The sequence below is a fragment of the Drosophila grimshawi genome, unplaced genomic scaffold, assembly GCF_018153295.1.
Source record: "Drosophila grimshawi isolate 15287-2541.00 unplaced genomic scaffold, ASM1815329v1 contig_311, whole genome shotgun sequence".
Classification (NCBI taxonomy): domain Eukaryota; kingdom Metazoa; phylum Arthropoda; class Insecta; order Diptera; family Drosophilidae; genus Drosophila; species Drosophila grimshawi.
This window is the reverse complement of record NW_025063098.1, coordinates 13,308,240-13,335,933: the sequence shown is the minus strand read 5'-3', so window position 1 is coordinate 13,335,933 and position 27,694 is coordinate 13,308,240. Positions and strand designations below refer to the sequence as shown.

General features: G+C 36.9%; 1 protein-coding gene across 8 annotated transcripts in view; it reads right to left on the bottom strand.

Moving 5' to 3' along the window:
- The window catches only part of LOC6567858 (tight junction protein ZO-3), a 110,510-nt gene extending 84,497 nt beyond the window's left edge, over nt 1–26,013 (bottom strand). For 4 of the 8 annotated variants that reach the window (XM_032740348.1, XM_032740354.1, XM_032740350.2 and 1 more), the window contains exon 1: nt 25,415–26,012. In XM_032740348.1, coding sequence (XP_032596239.1) covers nt 25,415–25,967 — 553 coding nt within the window. In that variant the 5' untranslated portion in view covers nt 25,968–26,012. Of the gene's footprint in view, nt 1–25,414 lie in introns of all 8 variants that reach the window. The other 4 variants (XM_043215249.1, XM_032740360.2, XM_032740357.1 and 1 more) reach the window with 2 other exon arrangements.
- Between the last annotated feature and the right edge of the window lie 1,681 nt (nt 26,014–27,694).

The following is a 27,694-nucleotide window of genomic DNA, read 5'->3' as shown; positions in this document are numbered from 1 at the left end:
GATTTGACGTTGTGTTTTGTGTCTAATTTTGCCACCTGCATTTTGGCATATTTGGCAGTTAAGTCGGATAGTTGATAACTTGACCAATTGCCAATTGGCAGCCCCTAGTTGGTCGATTGATCGATTGGTTTTGCCCAAAAATGGTCGGACACGCAGCTCATTGGAGAAAAGGGTGGCTCATTTTGGTCAAAAATGATTTATTAACGTGCTCAGTTGTTTATGTCGACTTGTCCGCTGCCTATGGCCAAGTGCAATTTGTTATTTAACAATTTGTAAACGATCCGTGTAATGTAATACCTCGTGCACAATTGCATATATGTATTTTGATATTCCAACTGCATGGCATACATTTTGATACAGTTATTACCTACGGTAATAGAGATGGAGACATTGCTGCCCTATCCAGAAGTCAAACATCACTCGGCAAGACGTAATTAACGGTCCAACCTAGACCAACGTAGATCAGACAAAGATGTATTCGCGGTCAGAAGGATATAGCAGGTGGACAAGCAAGCCAGATTGGGCGTAGAGAGAAACTCCTAATAGAACCAATACTATAATAAACCATACTTTTAGCCAAGAAATATGCGAAAAAATAGACTTCGAATACTCAACGCTAGACTAAGAAGTCTAGTAACTAAAGTAGGATAGTCTGTAGAGGAATCTTCCAAGATTCTCAATGAGGAGCTTTTTATTTCTTACTTTTATTCTATTATTTTTTTACATGCTTTAAAGATCGACGTGCAATGCCATTGTAATATAAACGAATACGAATACAATTTACATTTTTGACTGGAAAATATTGTAATTAAGTAATTAAATAATTAAGTAATTATTATATTCAGCGAACAAATATGGACTGTTTACATTGATTGAACGGAAGTGCGTGAAGAGCCAAATAGGTACACAGACACATACATAGCCATGTACATACATATGTCCCGGGCTTTGAACCAACTTTTTTGATGATGATGGGCTCATCCGACATCAAAGCAACAGCGCCGAATTGGCCATTTGCCAGCCGACAATTCAAAATATTTAACTTGCTTTTAAAAATTTTATTCAAGCCAAACACGTGCAGCAAAAACACGAAGCTCGTAATGAAGAAAACAAAGCCAGAACAACAATAATAATCATCAAATAATAGAAGCTATACAACAGCAACAAAAATAACAATCTAAACATGTCGTAAATAAATTGTTGAATTAAAAATGGCAACAGCTCCAACATCAACAAAACTCCACTCCACAAACTATGCAAATTATACGTAACAATAATAACAATGGCAAAAAAATTGTATGAAAAATGTTACTATTGGAGGCTTCAGACTTTTATTCTCGGACTGCCGCCATTTACAATAGGTGCCAGAACACACTGACAGATAAATTATCAGAAATAATAAATTTTGTAAAGAATTTGAATTGACTTCTGTTTTGCGATATGAATTCGAAATGAGTGTTGCATAAATTGATCGTTTTATGATTTAATAACGTGTTCAAGACCTAGCCGAGTCTCTACAAAGTCTCATAAAATAAGAAACAACTGGTTAATTGGTAACTATTGACACAGATATGTGATCAAATTCACACAGTAGGGTAGAAAATCGAATATGCATAATCCTATTGGAGATTTAAAGTGAAAGGCGTGTAAAAAAATGTGTAAAATATGTAAAAACAAAAAAAAGATAGGCTTATCATCAAGCAAAGACTCGAGACATCAAAACACAAAAATAAGTTATTATAAAATATTACAATATAAGCTTTCTAATTTGAAAATTCAAAGAATTTGGGACGGTCAGATTTAATACCTAATCACTTTTTCTTGTGGTTTTAAGTAACTGAATAGCATAATTTAGTATATAAGGTATAGTTAATATACTAAATAGTACGGCAAATGGGTTCGCCAACTACTACTCGTCAAAGTAACAAGAAGTTTTAAGCCAAGAATGCATTTATTAATAAAGATTCATTCGAAATTGTTTGAAATAAATTTAATAAATAGCTTTTCGATTGATTTTCCCATAGGAAAACACCAAGGTCCGCCTTCTAATGTGTAATTGGTATTATAATGTTGTGAACGTGATGTGTATATATGTCTGTGACCATAAAATGCGAGCCAGTGAGTTAAAGATTTACTAGCGATGACGCAGGGGAATTACAAATAGGCCTCTGAAAGTTATTTATATGGCACATTCACATTTTTATTACGTGGCCATTGTGAATGCGCCGGCCAACAAAATAAAGCCGATCATTAAATAAAGCACAATTCATGCAAATGATAAGCAAAGACACAACAATTATGTGAAATCGTTTTGATATAAACAATCGGCAGTAAATGGTAAATGAATTGGCAGTCTTAGCAGACGCAGCATAATTGAGTATCTGTATCCACTAAATGCTCGAACTGGAGCCCGATGGAACAGGTCTCTCCGACACAGACATGGATCATAAGTATCGCTGCTGTGCGTAATGAATAAATGTTTGTGTCTGTTTGGCTGGTGGCCTCCTGCCATATTTGTACAAAATGCGCATGCGCGCGTGCCTCACTTGGCCTGGAGTCGACTCGACGCAAGATCTTTGGACTTATCGACTCGACTTGAAGCCGGGCGGATTGTCTCTCAATTGTTTGTCCGTTTGGCTGTGTGTATTCAAAGCACGCGCGATTACAAATTGAAAACTTGTTAAGCGCTTGCTGGCCGGCTGACTGGCTGACTGGCAACAGGTGAAGCCCGAGTGCATAGCTGGGCTCGCAGCCCGTTGACAGATTTGAGCTGCTGCCAATTTGCGGCAGAGTGGCACATAACTTTCAAGAGTCTTGCATCTTTGTCGTCGTGTTGATCGCTTTCAATGATAGAGCTGTTGACATTTTGCGATTGCCACTATGCTAATTGAATGGCAACATTTTTACTTACACCCAATCGAATGAACGAAAGAATACACAAAGTAGGGTGCAAATACATACCTGAAAGTAAACAAAACAAAAAAAACATAAATATAAAATGCATTAGAATGTTTGTTTTTATGTGCAAAGAAAATTGGGTTAACGCATTCTATGCTCAACAAAATGAAGTGTCGATGGTAGCTGAACCGGAATCTGTATGTTATGTTTGGGGAATTTACCTTTGATTTCCATTATTTTCTTGGGTTTCTTTGAAAACATAAACATATCTTTTCGATACTTGAAAATGGCTCCCACAAAGGCTATTGACCCAGTTCTATTCAAACGAATCATACGGTTTCACAGTCGATTAAGTGGATTTTCAGCACTTGGTAACCAAAATGAAGTCGATGAAGAGGAATATAATGCAATCCAAGTGCATCCAAATACCATAAACTACTTCAATCTACTTGAGTTTCTTTAATAAACGAATGCAGCAAGTGGAGGAGCCGAATCCAAAAATACAAAAGAGTGCATTGAGTTAATTGTTGGGAATTCGTTGGCCCTGCTTGGAAAAAAAATATTAAAAGGAAAAATTTGAAATACCTTATGCTGTGTTTATTGCATTAAATATAAATATATATTTGGTATATATTGGTACATATTTGGTAAATTTATTCTTTAATGGTTTAATGACCTCCTCATCCGAATTCAGCCTAATTCATTTGAGCATTATAAATGTGATCAAAACATTTTAATTTGCTTCGAAATTAGCAAAGGAACAATCTTTATTTCATAAACTTTGGGCTTGCTGCTCAATGCGTATATAATTATACATATATTTTTAACAACTGCTTCAGAATTTTTCAATAATGCATTTTTCTGCAATCAAGATTTTTCTAATTTCAACTCCAGAGCTACAGATAATCAACATGAAAATTGAAGCCTCTTTAGCTCGGGTATGTCTAAACATTTAATACGTTTCCTACTTATCAAATTACTGATTGCATTCAAGAAAAAGGAGCCGCTAACAGCCGCAAAAACCTCAACTCAACGTTGGAAAAGTCGTCATTTTATTTCTTTGCATTATTATGCATATTAAGCGACTGTTCAAAGTTCTTGGCCCCGATGCAATGGTGTGCAGCACACACTCTGCTTTTAGGGATAGCATAAATGCAGCCACTTTAAAGAGCGCACTCCACAAGAAAAACACAAGAATGCCCGCCTAGTCCGGTCTGCAACAGTACACACTCCACAAAGTGGCCACGGAGTAAACCAATTGACACTTGAACGTACGTAGTACGTGGTACGTGGCAATGGCAATGGCAATGGCGGACAAACCACCAACGCACCACCGGGTGGGCTCGACTGTTCAACTGGTAAACTGGCAAACTGGCGGCTCTGCCCTTTTTGGCCCTTCACTCAGTGACACTCAGTTTGACGGCAAAGCGTCGGGCAACGTTGACGTTTTATTTGATTTTCCGCTTGGTTGCATTTTTGCACTCGTCTCACTCATTCTCCTTAAGTAGTTGACGATGGTGATGATGGTGTTCGTAGCGGTGGTGGTGGTTGTCTGGTCACTCGATATACATCGCATCGATTTTAAAGTGGTCGACAGCAGCAGCAGCAGCAGCAGCAGCAGCAGCAGCAGCGACATCAACTTCAAAAGCATCATGCATAATTTATAACTGTGACACCAGCAGTGGTCGAACAATGGCCAAGATTAATGGTGCCAGTGGAAGGATGTTGGCTTTTTTTATATTTTGCTGACGTTTTGTTTGCATTTGAAAATGCATGATTGTGTCTTATCTGGTTGTGTGTTCTTGTGTGTAAATTGTCTACATTTTTAATGAGTTTTCCCATTTGTGCCCAAAAATAAGATGACTAGTCACTTCTCTATAACTTGAAAAAATAATTTACCTAGTTTTCAGAAATGTCGTTACTGAATACTTATTAATGCTTTATATTTATTTTGTTTTATTTTAAATATATATTTTCTTATAAAAAAAAGTTTCTGAGAAGTTGAAATAATTTAAATATTATTCAGATTTTTCAAAATTCATTTTCTTCAGTTATAGTATTTTTTAATTGCAGCGTAATTTAATAAGTTTTAGTGTAAATAATTTTCTATCAGTGCACATGCTTGTACATATGTAGACAGCTGGACACCTCAAAGGGAGAATCACATTTTGTGTAGTCGTACGACTTTATCTTCATTACCATTTGCAGCTGGCAACGAGAGAAAGAGAAAGAGAAGGCAAGCATTGTCTAGGATCTGTTGCCATTGTTTATCCTGTCAGTTTACCATATTGTTTGTCCCCACTTGACATTGCTCGTTGCTGCTGGGATGTGTTGTGCTGTGCAAATAAACTAACAGGATTATGTGCAACCATTGTTGGCCTCCGGCTTAAGCAGTCGCTACAAGCCCCGTAATCCTTCAAAGCCAGTGCCTGCTAGCTCCCCATTTCGTGGCCATAACTGCCACACAGCAGCGTCAACTCTATGCAAATTTATATAGTCTTTGAGCTAAAAATGTATATATATATATATATATATATATATATATATATATATTGTATACTCATATGGCAAGAGCTTGAAACAAAAGCAACGTGTGCGGCTTACTTTGCTCTTGGCCAACAACAATGTTGGCAACTTGGCAAATGGCAAATGACACGGCACAATGCACAAGGACAATGACACCAATTGCACTTGAAATGCATCAAGGATGCAGCACAATTGGTTTAAATGTGCTCAGCCTAAAAATAGCTCTGAATTTAATCACATACACGTATATATGCAGAGAAACCAAATCAGATAATCAATCAGATAATTTGCCATTTCAGTTCACGTAATTGGTATCCAGCTGAAGCTTTGCTAGGCCAATTAATGTTAAACACAAATTTTATCAAATCAATTGCAAGATGTTGAGTTCGAGATATTAAGTGAGTTACTTAAATAACAATAATAACAAAAAACAAATTTTAATAAGTATTAAAATAATAATGGTTTTTAAACAAAACATCCAACTTAAGATTCATTAAATGAAATAAATTCATTTATTCACCACTCAGTTCTTCCAAACTTTTTGCAATTAAAAACCTTTTATTTATTAATTTATGGATATTAATTGATTTATTAATAATACTTTTCATTATACCCAAGAATCAACATTTAAGATTTATATAATATTAAATACAAAACAATGTAGAATAATGAGCTATTTTTCCTGTTCGACCTGAAGAGCTTTCCCAAATGACTCAATTTGATGCCAAATTTGCAAAATACGCAGTTGTTTGGCAAAACTTCAAAGTAATCACAGTTTATATAAAAATGCATACACATATATACTTACTATATATATATATGAATATACATATATTTATATTTATGTATAGCTACCCACTGCAGACGCTGTCAGATGCAACTGAACTTTTGCTCAATCGAGTCGAACTTTTCATCCAGTTTTTCTTTTCTTTTTTTTCTTTTTTTGGGCTACCATTCAAAAACTGTCTGCTCATGCCAAATGGCAAAACGAAATCAAAACACAATTGGATTGGACTTGGAAGCCAAAACCAAAAATAAACAAATAAAAAATAACCACAGTGCGATCGAAGCAGAATTGTAAATGTGCCACGATTTCGAAATATGCACAAATGCATTTAATGGATATAAAAATAGAAAGAGACAGCGGCAAATGCAGCGCCAAAGGCACTCGTCGACAAATTTGGTTCGGACGGATACTATATTTATATATGTATGTACATGGTCTGTCGGGAATTGTTGTCTGCACTTGTCTCGCTGCCACTGAATACACAGATGCCCTCTCTACCTTCTCTCTGCCCCCGCCTGCCAGCAGGCCTGCCTTGCTAGGCTGCTAGCCTGCCAAGCCGATTTTTGATTTGCATTGAAATTTGTCTGCCTGGTTGCTGTGCTGCTCTCCACTTTCCCTGCGCCCTTCAGCTCGCCGCAACTCCCCTTCCAATTGGCGCGTGGCTGCAACAACTGCCACAACAACATCAATTTCCAGGCCAACCAAAATACAACGCAACTAAGAGTGCTGTCGATCGCGATTGCTCCACTGGGAGATACCCCGTAATGCTAATATCAAAATAACAGCAAGCAGCAACTAAAGATAAGGCATCCAGACCGTGATCTAGAATTAAAGCTGGGGTAATTCATCTTTTCACCTATAGATTTATATATATATATAAAAAACTTATAATTAGTAAATACAAAATTTGCAAATTGGAGGCCTCTAAAAAGGATCATATAGACTATATATATATATATATATATATATATATATATAGTCACAAGTTCAGTATACCCTAGCTACCCATTTAATGAGTAGTGGGTATAAAAAGAGGGAAACATTTCACGCTGCGCCCGCATCTGGACTGAATATAAGTGCAACTGTTTCCTCTCGCCTGGCCAGCTGCCCCTGCATCTGCCCCCGCTGCCTTGTCCCTCGACCCAGTGGTGCATAGGGCATGTGTTTTACATACTTGACAAATTAATAATAATTACGCTCTCCATTTGTGCCTGTGCTTTCTGCAGTTTCGTGATGGTATCCAGTAAAACTCTACAAATTTGTGTCTAATGTTACATCAGACTAAGTCTGTCTGTCTCTTTGTCGGTCTTTTTGTCTGTTGGGGTGTGGAGTTTTTAAGCACTTTGAAGTTAATTTTGATTGATTTTGTTACATTTGCTTGATTTATGTGAAATGCCAGGCTTGGCTGGCATATCAACTTGTGGGAGCTGCAAACCTTCATTTTCTCACGACCAAAAAAATGTTGAAAAGAGAAAAATATTAACTAGTTAAACCACAATAATAGTAATGAATCGAAATATGCACACGGTCAAGCTAGAGCTCAAGCTATATATGTAATGGTTATTATTCAATTCTATTATCTTATGTTTAACAACATATTCTCATTGTTTTCACTACACCAGAGCAAAGCTGTTTTTAAGTCCTCCTTTTTTAACATGTTCAACATAAGATTTCTGATTTATTATGCAAAAGAGTCAAGCGTGTAGCTGGAGTGTATCTATGGTATAACAATTACTGAAAAATTAAGATTTATTACCAAAACTATTCCGTTAGATTTTACTTAAGCGATGCTCAAAGATAAAATATGTAAATATTAGTTCTGGCAGCAGACTTTACACTTGCCCAACAAGTTGTAAGTATAACCAATTTTATACATGCAGAAAGCCTTCCGTTTTGGCAATAAATTCCGAAACAAGAGTAACATGTGAAAAACTAAAACGAAAGCAAAACGGAATCCACTCGGCAATTGCAATCCACTCCCCACCCCTACACTGCCCAAAAAAAAAGAAGCGATATGCATCTCTAAGCGAGCGGACTACAGTGCATTGCAATTTATACCACTTAAGCGCTCAAGTTGGGCCATTAAAGCCAAAAGGCGTTAGCCCGCCCAGCTGAACCCTGCTGCCAAAACGAGTGGAGTGGACTGGAGTGGAATGGCGTCTACGGAAGCACAGCCTGCAAATGTTTTATGTACTAGTCTGGTTGGGCGGCTGCTTCTTCCGCTGCTTCGACAACACACACAAAAGAGTTGCCGAAAAAAAAGACATTTTGGGCAGAATGGAGGATGTTGGCTGGATGTGCGCTTATCCTGGCAACGAGCATCAGCATACTTTTGGGCCAACATGCAAAATGTTAATTCATTTCCTAGTCGACTTTTGTGGCACGGCGCCATATGAACCGGATATTTATCTCTCACGTGCACGCCAGCTTCGACTTGAACCGCGCGTCAGGAGCAGGAAGACCCAGCACAAATGCCAACTAAACAAAATGTGTTGGCCACAAAAAAAAGGTGCAGGCGTTGGCACATTTCCGCTTCCGTTCTGCGCTCTAAAACATTTTGTTGAAGTTGCTGCAGCTTAAAACCTGCCAGTTAACATAAGATTTGTAGCCTGCCAGCTCTGTGATAGAGAATCTGTAACATAAGCATTTGCTGAGCTTTCATCCACTTGCTGCACAAATGGAGTTTTCAAACTCATCCATCATTTGTGCCCAACTTTTAATAACTGAATTTCCGTCAGTTAACTTCAATATTGCAAAAATATATGGTCTTTTAATAAGTCTACTGCCGCAGGCTGCACCGTGGCCGGGGAGTGCCTGTCAAAGTTGTTTTTAATTCAATTATTCCATTTAATATGGCCCAGGCAAATGCATGCAGGGCTCTGAATTTATATGGCAGCTAATTGAAAATTGTGCTCACATGATTGACAGTGATTTAAATAAGATAATTGGTTGACTGATTGAATATTAAATGATTTTATAAATTCCCTTTTATTTATTAAGTGCAATGCAACATTAATATGCATATTTTCCAATGCACAGCGTTTTGGTAGTTAATTTGTAATTGTAATTGGTTTTTAGCTGTCCATTATTAAAACTTTATATATTAACGTATAACTAAGCAGTAAGATTAAAAAAAAAATACTTTAAAATATATAATCGAGTTTTATTCTAAATCAATTTTGTATTAACAAAAACCAATTTTTAAGCTTACAACAAAAATATATAAAATATACTACAAGCTTTTTTTGCATGAATTATAATTTATAATATATATGTATCTAAATTTGATGTTGATGAAGACAACAAAGAAAATGTTTTCAGCACTATGCTAAAGCCACATTTATCATTATTTTATGGCAAACAATAAAATGTTTGAAATATGTACGGTAATTCATTATATTAATATTCATTTAGCCGATACTCAAATCACTGTGCCTACTACGACTTGTATCAAACAAGCCAGAGTGCGGCTTGTTAGCTGGCTCTTTTTAGCAGTTTGGCAGTTGCTATTCGACATCGCCATTCGACTTCGACATCGATATCGAAAATGCAAAGCGAGTGTGGGTGCCAAAGTACATGTGTATGTCCACGATGACAACGCAAACGATGTCGATGGCAGAATGGATGAATGTTTTGCCTTTTGGCGTTGGCTTGCGTTGATGCGTGTCTCTGTGTGTGTTTAAGCTTATGTTTGTGTGTGTGCTGGTGGTGTGTGTGTATGCTGGTGTGTGTTTATGGTTGTGTGTGTCTTTAGGTCTGTTTCGACTGCCCACACGGCATTGCACGGGCAAAATAAAACACGCGACCATATGGGTACATGGAAATGGCCACTGTCTGTTTTGGGCCCAGCCAGCTGACGTTGTTAACTATACAAATCTACATCATATGTGTAAGTATGTGTGTGTGTGTGTGTGTGTGTATAGGTATGTATGTGCATATGTTTGGCAGCCGCGTGGTCGGTGAGTGCATTTACATGACGCAGCGAAAGTGAATGCAGCCTGCTCCAGACAACGACGACAGGCAACATCAGCAACAACATCACAACTAACAACAGCATCAGCATCAGCATCAGTAACAACAACATTTGACATGTGTTTGATTGGACTCACGTAAACTACACAGTAACCAAAATATGGCTTGGTTAACCTTGGATTAGTTATCCTCCCAAAACAACAAAATAGAAAACGATTCGTAAAAAGTATACCATTATTAAAATAAGAAAAAAGTTATTGCTTTGAACTTGAAAACCTTAAATTTGGTACATATATGTTTTAAAATCAAGAACAAATCAACAAATAAGTTTAAAAATGCCTAAGCAAAGTATGAAATACTTAAATTGAGTATTGAAAGATGAGACTGGGGCGAAATTTGATTGGAATATGGCTCGGGGAAGGAGAATTTGGAATTCTACCATATTTTTCATTAATATCAGAGGCCCACTCTGTACTTATAGCACGTCACCCCATATAATACCAAATATTTAATAATAAACCAATAATAAATAAAAAAAATAAACGATAGACACAAAGAAAATATATACATATTTATATTTATAATAGTAAAATGGCTAAAGCCAAGAATTAGTGTCTTAAAAAAGAACATTTTTAATTTGGGATTTAATGTGCCTCTCTCTTGGTTTTTTATCAGTGTATCTAAATAGAAACAGCCGACGCTGAAAGGATGGATACCTTGACGAGCTGTAAAGTAAAAGGCGAGCGAGAAGGAGTGTTTTGCTGACCACTCGCTTGCTTTCGTATTGAAAATCAAAGCACAGTGCCTGCCACTTAAAGCGGGTGTCGTAAAAACATGACTTGCGGCCACAAATTATATTAAACGAAGGTGCCACACAGCGGAAGGTGGCAGTCAAGCCAAGCCAAGTCAAGTAGCTCCTGCTGCTGCTGTTGCTGCTGCTCTCTGGCGATAACAACTGCCGCTCCCTTCCTGCCACATTGTCAGTCCACATTGCTGATGAAGCCGACAGAGCGACAGAGTGTGCCCCACAGCCACAAACAAAGATGACGCTCAATCAGCTGAACATCTGTTGCTTGCAGCCTCATGACAGACAGCAGTGACATGAGGGCGTTGTGGCATTCCTCAGTGTTACTATAGTAATTTGCATGCGGCTAAATATATATGTACCACAGCCTATCTGGGTTCTGAAATGCATACATTAGTCAACTATGCTAGAAAAACTGAAAAGCAAGAGACAAGTCCGGGCTAGGGCATCAAATTGAAAGCGCAAAAATCAGAAACTTATAATTATTAAGCTGATATACAAATATCTACAAGCTAAATATATAAAATGTGTACAAAAGTTGCAAAGTAAACAAACTCCAATCACAATTTTTGTCATCAAAAAGAAGTAAAAAAAATTTGTTTGAATTGCAGTGCCATCGAAGGAAATTAAACTGTCAACAATTTCAAAGTAAATAAGCTAAAAATGCAAAAAAAAAAAATTATAACATATTTTTGCAGTCATTTCGCTATTATACTAATTTCTCTCAGTGGAGAACAAACAATTCCACACCTACAATAATATATTATAATAACCACTATATAAAGATGATTCTCTCCGTTACAGGAAAGGTTAGTAAATTAACTGCAAATTACTAGTTAAAGTCTTGCCGACTAACCAACATTCTTATCAGTCTTATAAATCGTGTTCAATATTTTTTTACTTTTGAATGCATCGCGTCCATTCCAGTGCCTCCTTCGCGCCAGTCAATTTCCAGCATGCTCATCAAATTTGTTAGTGTTGCGAGTATTTTTAAAATCAACTGAGCCATGAAAATGCGGAGCATGTAATTTATAGCAATTTCCTCTTTGCTTTGGCTGCATTTTTTTAATGGCGTTGTTGATATGTCATTGTTGTTGTTGCTGTTAATTCGAATTCCACGCCCGCTGATATGCTAATTTCCCTCCCCCGCTCAGTGTCTCTCACTCCCTCTCTCTCTCTCTCTCTCACTCTAGCTGATTCCCTTGTGTAAAATAAAAATTTATTAATTTATGCAACACTTGAGTTTATATTTATTATTGTTGTCTTTTCTAGCGCTGTGATTTTACGCTACATTTGTTTAGTGAGAGGGAAGTCAATTTATTGAGCACTCGTCGTCGCGGTTATATTTAGTATGTCATTTATTTCACCATGTTCGATGGGAGTCAATTCAATTTACACAATGCTTATACCCTGAAAAGCGTAAAATGAACTTATGCAGAAGTGTGTAACAGGCAGAATGAAGCATCTCTTGAACAGTCTGACGACTTGTTTGTGTAAACAACCATATCTCAGAGACTATAGGTGCTAGAAACTTCATATTTCGAATATTATTTTTCTTTTACTCACATTTGAGTATTCAAAAGTTTGGCAAGCTGAGTGCAGGGTATCTGCCAGGCGAGCTCCCTCGACTAGAGCATTCTTACATGTTTATATTGTGGTTGTTGTTGTACTCTAATTGCTACCATTGATGACTTTACAAAGTGAACTTGTTGGCCAAGCTGTTTGGGGTGCGTGGGTGTTTCCTGTGGCACACGCAACAAGCAATAGCATTTTTGGTTTTTTTTTTATGTGGGGCATGTAAGTTACTTTGGACTAGTTACATATCTGGTTATTAGCGCTTTAATGAACCTCTTTACAACTGCCAATCATAATTCGGTCAGTTTTGTAGGCGAAACGACGGCTTCTCCAAAATAAAGTTAATATTCAGTTTTTCATTTAACTGATATTCACGTGGGAGGCGTGAAATGTGACTCTTTTTGTATCGCTTTTCTCGTGTAAAGTGGTCATTGACTTGCCGCAGTCTGTCGGTGTGGCGTTTAGGTCTTAGTTTTGCTTTTAGCCAGTTGGTAGATCATGCTTTATACAGGAAACACTTGACTTATGGCTGGGCCGCCAGTGGGCGGAAGTTGTTGTTGTTGTACGTGTAAGCTAGTTATAATTGGGCGGCTTCAAACAGTTTATGGTGCCATAAGAGCTTGAGTTTCCAAACATGAGCAGCTTACAATTTTGCATCTTTAATGAGAGCATATCTTACAAAGACCATTTTGTATAGGCTTAAGTGGCATGAGTACAAAACAAAGAATCTATTAAAAATTAGCTTTTGAAAAGGATTGCAATTTCTTATTTAATATTTAATAAAATAAAAATTAAATATATAATTGAAAGAACATTAAATATATAAATTTATAGAATGCATACTTTCGTTAATTAAGTAAATTATGCTGCAAATAAAACATGAACTTTGAGCTTGAACTTTAACAATTAAATTGTTGTGAGTCTGCTTGTGGATGGCATTCATAAATAAACCGACAATTGAAGGTGAATGGGTATTTGTCAACAAATGTCATTTATTACATTATTTACCATTTAAGTCGACCAGATAGATATAATAGCAATAAATTGTCGCCACCATTTGCAGACAACCTCTGACACTGAGCTCAGAGCTGTGGTCAATTGGCAATAACAACAAGCAGACAAAATAATTTATAATAATTGCGCGATATTAAATTATCAATTGCAGAGCAGCAGGCAATAAATAAATTACAATTATGCCTATATATGTATATATGTATATACCCATCTATATATGTATGTGTGTATGTGTTACATTATGTGTGTGAATTGCGAGAAATTGCATTTTCCCACAGGAGCGAGCTACCCTCTCCCTCTCCCTCTGGCTTTCTCTTCTTCTTCCTCCCTGCTTGTGTGCTTTCGCATAAAATTGCACATTAGTAATTGCCGAGCCAACGCGGCATCCGCCCCAAAATGCATTTCGAAACCGAACGGATGAGAAGAGGAAGTTTGCCCAGCGTCTGTATTTGTATGTCTCTCTCTTTCTCTTGCTCTCTCTCTCTCTCTCTCTCTCTCTCTTTCTCTCTCTCTGTGTGTGTGTGTGTGGGTTTGGTGCATTTTCTGCATGTCCGGCACGTGCAACGAAAATATTTACTCAGCCGCAGAAGTCACACAGGCAGGCAGACGCCTCTACCCGATGCCCTCCCCCACTCCACACATCCCTTATATATGTTGGCGGGCATTGAATATTATTAGTTTTGCACTTTATTTGTTTTAAGTATTGGCGTAAACAGAAAATCGCCTTATGCGGCATAGAGAGAATAGAGCCGAATCGATCAGAATTAGCCCGATTGAAAGAACAAACGAACGAACCAATAATTGAACGCCGGAACTACTTTCTTGGAATGAACTAAGAACTACAACTGCAATGTGTGGATTGTGTTGAGCGACTGACTCGCGTTGACTTAGCAAATGAAAAAGAGAAGTGACAAAGAAACCAAGTCAGAGTACTGTGGTCGAGTGAGCTCGACTACGATTTAACCTAAGCCCAATTGTTAAATATATACGCGACTCTAACTTGGATGTTTCTTATCCGATCTTGATGAAATTTAGGCAGTTGATCAATAATGTTCATATGCATATTGTGAATTAATTAGAAGATTTTGCCTTTAAAATTGCAGCATTTATTGCTATCGGAAATTCAAATGTATCGATAATCGAGAAACGGAGGCAGTTATCGATAAAATAAAGCAAACTTGATCTGTGCCGGGCTTACAAGAATCTATATTCAAAATTTGAAGTATGTAGCACTTATAGTCTCTGAGATCTGCGTGTTCATACAGACAGACAAACATGACTATATCGACTCAGCTGAGCAAGAATATGTATACTCTATGGGGTCAAAGATGTTTCCCTCTGCCTGTCACATACATTTGCACAAAACTCTTACACTCTTTTTAGGAATTTGTAATGGGTTCAGGTCACTTGTAACCAAGAATTACGGCTGCAATGCAAGACAGACTGCAGTCCACATAAGCAAATACAAATACATACATACACAACAGACACACACTTATATATATATATATATATATATATATATATATTTATATATATATATATGATGACGTTGATAATTGCAATCAGGTCGCTGGGTGCGACTTCGTCGTGTATTATGACGTCAAATGGGAACGCCAACGCCACGCCTCTGTTTTTACCTCAGGCTCTGCGACAATAAGAGATCTAATTTGGCATTGTATTGGGTTTTCGATCGAATACAAATTAAATCGAATTGAACTCAATTTATAGCCATGTATACATAAATAATTTGGCATATGCACAGCTCACAGCCATACTACACACATCGCCTAATGGCATCCAATCAGCGCGCTGTTGTTCGCTGACCTTTGTGTCTGGCACAGGTGCGCAAATAACAAGACACCCAACATGCGCAGCCATTGAGCATAATTGTAACTGACGCAACGCGAAGCGTCGAATCCAGTTTGAACGGGAGCCGGGAGGTGGGGAAAGGGGAGGTGGAAAGTTTGTGCGACAATTTAGTGGCTACATAGTGAATACACTCAATTCTAGGAACGCTTGCGCGTGCTCCCAATTTAGAGACACATTTGTACAAATTCAATTTTTAACTGAATTAGGCAATAAAAAAGCAAAAAACAGATGAACTGAATTGTCCCAAAATATATAGAAAATAGCATACATTTTTTCATAAAATAAAATAAATAGATAATTGTATTTTCTACTGCTTTTCCGTTAAGACACGCACAACATATTCAAAGCATTCAAATAATATTTTTATTTATTTATGTATAAAATTCTATGAAAATCTAAAAATTTAAGAGTAAATAAACTTGAATGCCTTGGCCTGTCTCTGTCATGATTTCTTAACTTCCAGCTGTTCTCACTCATGCGTGTGGCAGCGTGCAAAATAAACACAAAATATTTGCACAAAACAATCAGCGATAAATATTTGTTTAAACAATCAACTGACTGCTAGTTACAAATTAAAAAGTAACAATAAATTTGCATAAGCTGAGCTCATGATCAAAATATAGAGCGCAATGCACAAAAATAACCAATGAGCACACAAAAACAAAAGCGAACTTAAATCTCTGTAATTTAATCATCATCATCATTATCATCAACGGAGACAAGCGACAAAACGACTGAGGCTTTCTACAAGCCAATTCCAATTCTCCACAAAGTACATGAGAGACGCCAGACGCTTTGATTAATATAGATCAAATCAAGAACAGCAACAAGAACAACAACAACGAACAGAACAAAAAGGCATAAAACATGTCTGCTGATATTTTTACCGTCTGCAGGCAAACTGAACGGCAGCTTCAATTAAGAAATTTCATTAAAAAAAAAAAATAACCAGGAGAGACGGAAGGAGAGAGAAAGAGAGAGAGAGAGAGCGCGCACAGACAGAGGCAGGCCCCTCCAGTTTGCCAGTTGCCAGTTGCCAGTCTTCCAGTATTCGACAGTGTCCAGTGGTCTGCTGATTGCCATGGACATGCTGGAATTGCTGTCGATGATTGAGATAAACAGTACACATCGCACATACATATACAAATATTTATGTATGTGTATGTGTGTGTGTGTATGTAGTTAAGCAGAGCAGCAGACTAGCGATTTGCCGGAAGCTGTGCGCACACTGGCGCCCTCTACACAACCAACCTATCCACCTATCCAGCTATCCCTCCCCATATGTTGTTCATAATAATTTGAATTTTCTATAAATTTTAAATCGCTGCATATTAAAGAAATTTATGAGTCTAGTTGTTGAGACAACGCCTTCTTCAGAATAAGATAAATGTTCTTAGATAGTCGATTCAGATTGTCAGCGCAAAATGAAGTACTCTTTTTGCAACAAAGTCAATCGAACCTTTATTCAATTAATATTGATTGATAATCATGGCTTATACGAACTGATTTATGGCTGGGCAGTTATAAGAGATCCAGTGAAAATATTACAAGAATCCACAGCGCACAATTCAATTTGATATTTGATTATTATATCATCAAGTGAAATAATACTATTTTTAACACTTTTTTTATAAGGGTATTGATTTTGCGAACAATGTTAATCTTTTTTGGTCAATCAATTCAATTCATCTTTCAAATGCTGCTTTTCTTCTCGCTAACATATTGCAAATTTCTGAAATTTGGCCTCTCTTTGCATGGTCTTCTGCGATTCTGTTTATTTATTTACACAAGATGCGCAAAAAAAAAAAAGAAGAAAAACTGTTAAGATAAGCAAATATTAATGTGTAGCTGTCGAAGATGCTGTCAGATATGTGTAGCGTTGTCCCACTGTGCCGCATACCTTATACCCATTAAAAATGGCCAAAAGAGTGTAATGAATCTGTTCAAAAGTTTATAGATGGTTGAAGGGAGCATCTCGGAGCATTCACAGAAAGATTTCCAATTTGGAATGTAAGTTTATTATTACTTATTGATGAAGTGATCAATATGTATCCGAATATCGATAAAAACCGATTACAATTTCAGTCGTCAAAATTTACTTTCTTCAAATACGTGTTATTACTAAAAACCCCATTTCAGGAACAGAATTTTAAACTAACTCTTTCTTCTGCTGATCATTCTGAACTAATCTTCGATAAATTGTTCGAAATTGTGTGTCGATAATATCAAAACCAACCGATACTTTTGCAAATAATATATCGATAACCCATCCACTTCTCACATCCCTCAACAGTTCGATTACTTTTCAAAGTAAATAAAAAACTTTCTGCCATCAACAGAAATTCGCCTAGTCATATTTATCAGAGTGTAGATTATCAAGGAAATATCTCAGTTGTGTTCAGTTTGAGTGCTGGGAATCTGCCAGTCGGGCTCTTACTTGTTATAGCTATTGAATACTATTTCTCATATCCAATAAGAGGGCTACTTTGACAACTAGCTTGAGGCGGCAGCTGTCGTGTCAATCCAAATCAAAGAGCAACTCAAATTCACAAATATCACAATGACCACACACGCACACACACACACACACGCTCGCACACACTGGCAGCTGCTGTGTGTGTGGTCAATGGCTCACTTTGCTTCCCTCCCCTCCTCTAACAAAATTGTAGCCCCTGGCGCCTTTTGTTTGGCTAACTAACCTAACAACATAAGAAAAAAAAATGAAAACATTCATGTTCAGTTTGTGTTGTGATTTCATTAAAAGTAAATAAATTCCTGATAACGAGATCGCATTACTTTTTATTGGACATAGCTTTTGGCATTCGCTTGAGAAGAATTTTATGGCTTTCAAGACTTTAATTGCTTATTAAAAGCATATTGTTTACTTTGCCTGATAATATTTTCAGTTTCATTTTTTTTGTTTACATTATCTGTATAGATTAATATTATTTGGTGTGAAGACTGAACTGATACAATTTTTGGAGAACTAAATAAAAATATCATTCATCTTAAAAAGGGCGTAGTTTTCGATAAAAAAAAAATATAAAAAAATTGATATGCATATGGTACGAGAACTTATATATTTAAATTTGAAGTCACTTTTGTAAATAACAAATCGGATGCATTGTCGATTTTAGACTTGACAAATAACTACAAGTGACAATAAAGAGTATCTTTGATTTGAATGTACTCAAATTTATTTTAGCAGAACTTATTTCAATAATTTGTTGCCTCAAAAATGAGTACATATAAAATGAAGTATATCTTTGATTTGAATTTAATGTTCCACTCCACTTAATAACTAATGTAAGTTTACATTCAAGTATAATCGTCTACAGCTTGACAGATACTCAACATTCCAATATTTTTGTTTATCCTTTGATAGAAGCTTCTTTTGTTAACTCTCGGAAATACTGGTTCAGAGCAATGCAATTAGAAGACATTGTTGCAAAATGCCTGGGCAGCAATGGCAAGAATCCAATTTGGCCCATTTTCCAGCTGAAAGCACTTCAATTATTTTCAAATTACATGCACTTTCCCCCCATGCCAGATGATCATTATGAGGGGATTTTCTTAGCCACGTTTGACCATGTAAAACACGCACTTAAAAGACTCCAACTCGGACTCGCAACCCAAAACAATGAGCGCAATGTCCAACACACATACAACAATCACAACAATAATAGCAAATAACAGCTGGAAACAAAGTCTAATTTTTCTTGGCAAACTTTCTTTTTTATTTTTCAATTACAGCCGAAAAAAAAAAACAAAATAGTAATGCCAACATTGTTGTACTGTTGGCCTTTGTGGCCCAAGACTCAAGTTGATAATGACTAAATGGCGAAAACTGTGGCGAAAATCGAGTGTGATTGAGGAGGGGACGGGGCAGGCGAGGAGAGCAATATGCATGCAAAGTGGTCAAAATAAAATGTTTAGCTCGGCTACCGTTAGCCACATATGGTATCATTCATTTGAATAATTCGCTAAAGCCAAGGTTAAGCCAATTAAACGCCCAAACATACAATACATTAATTTGGCAACGCAAATGTTGAACCTGCATATTAAAAAAATCAAAAATCAAATTATTCCGCGAGTTAAATGATCAAATAAATAATTAAAAAACATTGGCAAATGAAGGTTCAATTTTTAAAGGGAGAAAAAGAGACTAAAAATTACATGATAGTTGAAATACCTATTGGATGCAGGAGTATTGAGACGGAGAGATATCAATAATTACTTAAGAAGTTTTGTACTTTCTGCATACATGTTGAAAATATTTATACAATTTTAAGAATCACAAAAAGAAACACAAAATTTAGGATTTGACGGCATTTTAGATTAGTCCCCCAATATTCAGAACTATTAAATAAACTGATACGAATTCAGTGTACAAATCAATTAATTGGTATTCTCTAAAACGTGAATAGGTTGTAGGATGATATCATTAGCGGAGAGAAACTGATTGATACACTTTCTTTCATTGAACCAATGGGAAAAACAATTGGGAAAACCGTCATTAGTTGTATTCTCTGCCTGCGTCGCATTCAACGAAGCGTTAAATCAAACATTTGGCCAACATACAAACGAAATATACACATTTATTTGGGGTTTAATCAAACCAATCAATCATCATTTTCAACAAGACACACAGAGAGCGAAAGAAAGACAGAGACAGACACAGACTGTACGAGTACGCAAATGCCACCAAGCTGGAAAAAAGCTCAAAAGGACCGGCAGGGGTTGCTGAGAAGAATGGTGGAGTTGGGCATCCATAACGAAGAGCGGATAGGAAGCGATCAATCGATCGATCAATAACCTAAGGCAAACTCGCATCAAGCATCACAAGTATTTTTTTCCTTTACGTTACGTTCTGCCAGCTGCACTTTATGAGCCAGAACGCCGTCATTAAAACTATGAATGAAAATAGTCACTAACCCGATCTGTGTGTCTCTGTGTGTGTGTGTAAATTAAAGCTAATGACTTGTAAAAATAACAGAAAATTCACGTAGAGAAATAAAAAAAACCACAGATAAGTCTCCATGTTCTCAGATACAAACACAACAGATGCATTTACACGCAGATGAGTTATTTTTTTTTTAGTTTTGCTTTGTTGTTTTCTGCATTCGTCTCTCTCTCTCTCTATCTCTCTCGCTACACAGGTCAAAATGCAGTAAACACAACGGATTTGTTGTTGTTGCTGTTATTCAGTGGAAATGGATACAGTTAAAGCGGCTGGAAGTCTGCATTTGACGGGTGTGCAACTTCAGCCAACTGGCAAAAGGCTAACGACTGACTGCGCCAAGTTTATCAGCTGCACCAGCAGGCAGCCAACAACCAATTTAACAAGTCGAAAGTGAGTCTCATAATGCCAACTGATGGCCGAATGAATACCCTACATCAAATATATATGCAAGTTTTTACATATACTAAACAAAATCTAATCTATCAAAACATTTTACAAGAAGTCTAATTGTTCCTTAAAGATGCCATAAAAAGATTGCAACTGACCCAAGACACCCAAGCAACAACTGTTCACAGGGTACACGAACAGTTGCATGGAACAGACGCCAGTCTGCAGATCAAGTGAGCGGTGTGACTGCGTGCGTGTATGTGTGTGTATTATTGGGGAACGGTTGTACAACTACAACTACAACTACACTACAGAACCGAGAATCGTTCGGTTTGCATGAGTCACCGCACCTTTCGGGTGGATTTGTTGTAAGAGAAAGAGCGTAGAAACGAACAATGGATAAAAGAGACGCAAACAAGTTTCGTGGAGAGCTGATGCAACGCCGACAGCGTGACAGTTGTGTGGGTAAACGGCTTAAGAGATCGTCAGAAGCAGTTGCAAGTTACTGCCCACAATTTGTGTCAAAGGAATAGGCTGAAAAGATCTTAGCTTTGACTGCTACCGAAATTAATAAAGATCTTTACACTGAATGCCTAATGAAGTTGAGTTGCAATCAAAGAAGAATTTCTATTGAAAAGCATTTGAAAATGATCTACTTACTTACCGCCCAGAAGTAAGCAGGTTTGTAACTTGTTGCTTGCCCTATTTTGTTTTATCGTCTTGCTTCTAATCTGTAAACATAACATCTTTAACCCATTTCTGTTGCGTAAATGGATAAGAACGACAAAAATAAATAAAACTGTCATATCGTAACAGTCCCATTAAACTCAAGCAATCAGCAACATCCCAAGCGCATTTCCATAAAAAAAAAAGCAAAATACAAAACCACAAATATCACATAACCAGTTTTGCAGAGTTTTTTACGAGACAAACCAATTGACATTGTTGCAGAATGGCCAGGCAAGCAGACGACTGTTGGTTAAGATAGAAGCCAAGCTGAAGCTGTCGATTGAAGTTCAAGACGACAACAACAACAGCGACAGACAAGTGGTCAACACGACGACCTACTATTTGGTCTGGCCAGAAGAGTAACAGAAATAATAAACGCAATACTTTGATGGCGCCAGGCACATCCTGAGTTCGTAACTGGAACGAAAGAGTTGATCGGGAAATGCAATCGATGCTCACAGAAAAAAAAGTAAGCGACGAAGAAAACGCGTCATGAAAACCTACTTGAGCGGAATGAAGCTCATAAGAGAAAGGGAGAAGTAGGATTTCGACAACGACAACAACAACAACAATTACGACAACAGCAATAACGAAGGCGGTCACAAAAACAGGATGCGCCTGCGCAGTAAAAACAAAACCGAAAGGTGAGCGGGAACTTCATAATGACGTTGAGTGGAGGTAGAATAAATACTCATAAGGAAAAAAAGCGAAATCAAAGAAATCAACAAATAAACATAAAAGGAAACGATTCTCAGAGCACAAGCACACACACAGAGACACGCACACAAAGAAGCGACGAGCGAGAGCGAGCGATAAGAACGGTGTACAAAGCAAACGAAATGTTTTACGGTATAGGACGGCGGGTGGGTGTTAAAAGCAGCGGCAGTGTTGGCATAATTTAAAAGCCGAAACAAGCTGTAAAAATAGCTAGATATAAAAATGAGCTCGAAAAATTCGAAATATGTTAAGCACCATATATTATATGCAACACCAAAAATAAGTAATAAATAAAATATTTTTTAAAAGAGGCTTTTAATCTTTCTCAAACACATCCTGTCAAAAAAGCCAATGGCAATATTAAAAAAAAGCTAAAGCGGCAGCACTGAACAGCAGCAGTTGTCACAGAAAGACAAAAAGAGCATAGAGAAAGGGGAATGGCAAACGATAAACGTCATCGAGCAGATTATGCTGCATAAATTATTAAATGCAAAAGACAGTGCCAAAAGGGAGCGCCGCAGTTGAGCGCACTATAAAGAGAAAGAGAGAAGGAGACGGCAAACATTACGCGCTGTAAATAATTGTAATTTACGAACGGGGCAACTGGCTCTGTACCATCTTCTACCTGAGCGGGCAAAGAGATGAGAACATGAAGTAGAAGGAGAAGAGCAAGCAGAAGAAGCATCGCAGACGGCAGCGCAATAGCAAACAAGAAGAAGAGCACGTACAAGAAATTAGCAAGCAGAAGAACTCTGTACATAGAATAATAGAAGACGCAGACAGAGGCCCAAAGTAAAAGCGAAACGTCAACGCCGGGCATAAGTGAGTAAGTATTATGATTATGAAGCTAGCCTCGACTAGCCGATCATCATAATGATGAATGGCCGGCAGCCAGTAAAATACAACAAAAAATACACTAAATATATATTTATATATACATATATATATGTGGGTAAGTATAAAAAAGGAGCCCTGTGGCAGTTGTACAAACGAAGAGTAGCACACACACACATATGCACATGTACACTAATACATACGTGTCGGCCCCATGGATATTGTACCACGCGTAACGCGTTTCTTGTAATCGTGGCCAGAATCGTAAAACGTGATCGAGTGCCTTGTGTACAATACACATTGGCCATGGGCCTTTTTTACAACTACAACTAGTTATTGTTGTTGTTGTTGCCATTGACTCAGTACACAGAAAATGGGATACAAATGAGGTATATGTGTTTCAAAGCGTTGTGGAGCAGTTAATCAAGTCAACATAAATAGATTTCAAAAATTAAAATATGGATCTCACAATAGTTACAATATAAAAGTAACTCAAAAATTAGATTTAATACAAATATATGGACTTTTTGTAGGGCATTTATACGTCGTTCCCTTTCGCCTGGAAGAGCTTTAGTTCGTTTTTGATCTTGTTTGGTTTATTTCTGTGTTTTTGGTCTGATTATTTTGTTTTTGGTTTAAGCCAACAGCTTTTTCATTAGGGAAATACATGTGCACAGCTACTACAACGACAAAAACAACAACAAGAACAACTACAACGAGAATAACAACAATAGTTTATATTTTGTCTGTTGTCTTTGTTATTGTTTTTGTAGCTGCGCGATTCAGTCTCAATTTTTTTATTCTGTTTCCTTCGTGCCTTTCTCCGCCTGCCGCCTGCTGCTGCTTGTCAACGTTGGGGTAATTTACAAGCCTGGACAGGGAAATTTACATGCAGACCCCGACAAGCAATGCTTTTTGTTGGTCCTCTATTGCATTCTCTCTCACTCTCTTTCGCTCTCTCTCTCTCCCTCTGGCTGAACTATAAGTTGTGGGTCAATGAATCAATGAATCAGTGATTCAGCGCGCGGAACTTCGTTGAACAGCTGTGCGGATATTATGATAAAAGTCAGTGAGTGTTTTTTTTAATGATGATAAGAGATAATGTTTGTAAAAGTAAATAAATTATTAATTAATTGTAAAACTTATGAAACACACGTCAAATTTATTTAAAATTTTTATTGATTGAATTGAATGGAAATTTGTTAAAAAATTGAATAAAGCTTTAAGCATAATAAAGCTATCCCATCACCCCTATCGATAGCAAGCATAATAGTTTATCAGTAACCTAAATGAGTTTTAAATGTTGTCTTCTGTTTTCTTCTTATTTATACTTACAACTAAAGATTTTATTTCTATAACTAATCTAAACATTTCTCAGCAAGCACTTTGGGAAACCAAACATTCCTTATCAAAAAAATAATAATAATACAAAATTCTTCGGGCTTATCGTAATTTCAGTTGATTTTTGTTTGTTTACCCAAATAAACATTTTCAGATAACAGTTAGTAGAAATTCTCGTTAACAATTTCTTCCTTTGCTTAGAGTCATTTCTAGCTGCGAATGTAATGCCACAGTAAATAACAAATGTCATTAATAATTTACAAAAAGCAGAAGTTTTGATTGCACATAATCTAAATGAATCCCTATAGTTATCGAGTGTTTTAAAATGAAAAATGTATTCATTTAATATTTGAAATAAAGTGAGATTCCGAAATATGTACATTACACTCATGTGAAATATTGGAAAAATAATTATTTATTCATTTTACTTTGATTTCTGCAATCCATACGAAATGCTCCTTAATTTTTTTAGATCGAACGTTTGTCATATATTTTGTATGGCTTACACAAATGCCAAAATTCTTTAAAACATGTATTTCAGATTTATATTAAAGTCATATTGAAAAAAAAGTATTAATTTGTAATTATATATTTTAAGACTTTTTTTTTAATCCGTCCAAAATGAACATATGCAAAAATTATGAACTTGTCAATTTGAGTCAAAAACTTTTGCACTGTTAGAAAGCATTTTCCAATTTTGATTTTGTAATTTTTTAAGCATAAAATTAATTAGTTTTAGCTACTATTCTGCATGGAATGCTGCCAAATGTGAACAGTGTCACTTCATAAAAACCGCATTAAATGCCTTTTTATAAACGTGCAAATCAATTAATGGCAACACGCCTCCGTAAATGCCAAACGCCCACATATGCAAAAAAAAAAAACAAAACCCATTAGCTGAGATGGGGGAAATTTAAGAATCGATCGGTGCATAATTTAGAGGCTAGAACAGTAGAACAGGTTTGACTGTTGGCAATGCTGGTCGTTCACTTACCGCTTTTGAGACGATCGTTAATTAAATCCTCAATCAGCTGCGGACACTCGCACTCGATGGCGTAGCAGAACTGTTTGAATTTCTCGAAGCCACTTTTGGCGATGATGTCGATGAGATTGGCGCACTGCAGCCGAAGTATTTCGGCGTCGCTGGGTGCGCCGACAGAGGGCGTTAGGGAGCGATTGTCGCCGCTCTGGGCGTGCTCGTGATCACCGTTAACACTTGCACTGCGCGACGAGCCCGCCAAACTAGAGCTATAATCGCCACCAACGCTGACGCTGACGCTGGCGCTGCCCCCACTGCCGCTGCCGCTGCTGCTGCTGGCGACAGCGCTCAATTTGCGTTTTGTCAATGCACCGGCGCTAGAGGGCGCTGCAGTTGTTACTGCTACTGAGGCAGCTGCTGGCTTCAGCAGAAGATCCTCCTCGGATTGGCTGAGAACGGAGTTTTTGACAAGCACCGCCAGCAGATCGGTGCTGCCCAAATCGAGCATAATCCGTTCCTGGTGACGCGAGAGCAACAAGCGCACCTCTTCCTCTTCTTCGCGCGTCATTTTGACGTTTAACGTTATTTGTTGTTGTTGTTGTTTACCTTTTGCACTTTTTTTTTCGTTGCACTTGCAAAAACACACACACACACACACTTGTTGTTTTATTTGTTGTCGTTATTCAATATGCATATTCGTATTATTATTATTGAGATTTACATATAGATTTGTATTATGTATATTGATTGTTGTTAATCGAAACGCAAAAAACACAAACGCGCGCCATTTATTGGCGCTTACGCCGTTTCTAATTCGCTGCTCCGCTCGCACAACGTTCGCTTAACAACGTCAGACAGTAACTGAAAAACCGGCTCGGCTTGAAACAGCGACGGAGTGTCTCACACAAACCTGAGAGTGAGAGCGAGCACCAGACGCCCGCACACAGCAGAGAGCCCAACACAGAGAGCACAGTGGTTCGCTGTGTACACATTTCTCTGTTAAATTTAACACTTCGTTAACAGCAGCAGTCTGTTAAGTTTTGTGATCTTGGTTGTGGTTATCAATAAGGGAATATTTTTGCCAGAGATAAAACAATTACCATGTGCATAATAATTTTGACTAAAGAAAGTTAAAAGATAACATTATGTTATTAAATTTGATATCCATTATACAAATGAAAGCCAAATGTAGAGGTTCTGTTGCTCTCCTCGAAATTAAAATAAAGAACTGAACCACTGTTCGCCGCTTATATTTTCTCTGCATTTGCTTGCAGCTGCAATTGCAAGATAACAGTGTATTTTTGTTGTTTGTGCCTGCGATGTGCTTTGTTTGTGTGTGTGTGTGTGTGTGTGTGCGTGAGTGTGAAACAACAAAATGTAATTGCATTTGATTTGCTTCTCTCACTTACTCTCTCTCTCTCTCGCTCTCTCCGTTTACGAAAAAACAAAGAAATTGCCTTTGCGCTGTTAAGCTGCATTTCTTTTGAATGTCGTAATTGAATAACGTAAATTGCATACGAGTTTGCTATGATGCAGTTTACATGGAGAAATTGTAATTACGTAGCTGTACAAGTTTGACAAGATAGTGGGAAATATTATTCAACAAATGAATTGTCAATTAATGCAATTACTGCAAATATTTAAAATATTAACTTCTTAATTGGCAAAAACTTTTCGTATAAATACACAAGAATATTGTTAAAATCAATTGGGTTAATCAACAAATCTGGAGCCAAATGGCGCTCCAATTACACGTACTAAGTACGGTTTTTTGCCTGATTAGTTTCTTTTGGACGACTAAGTAAAACGGTTGAATTGTAACAGATGTTGACTCAGGCGCAAAACAAACTGATAAGGATAATTAAAGGAAACAAGCGATTGAACTGAGAATTGCAAAAATGTAACAGTCCGGAAAGAAAAAAATCCTTAAAATAAAATATATGATAAACAGTTGGGTTCAAAATAATACTAATTTGTTTTGGAGAATGCTTAGAAAATACTTATATTGTAGTTAAAAAATTATGAAAATTTTATTTGAACACAAGCAATCAAGACTGGACATAAGTAAGCATAAAAAAGTCGGATAGCTACAAAATTATTAACAAAAAAAGTCTTTATGTGGTATACTTAGACCTATAACCTTTTTTCTCATGGCTAAAATGTAAATTAAATTAATTAGCATAAATATTTTATTTTTGGCATAAGAACTAAAAATTCCACAAGTTGAATAAAAACTTGTATTGATTATAGAAAATTAGATGAAACATATTTGCTATAATTTAATAAATAGACAAA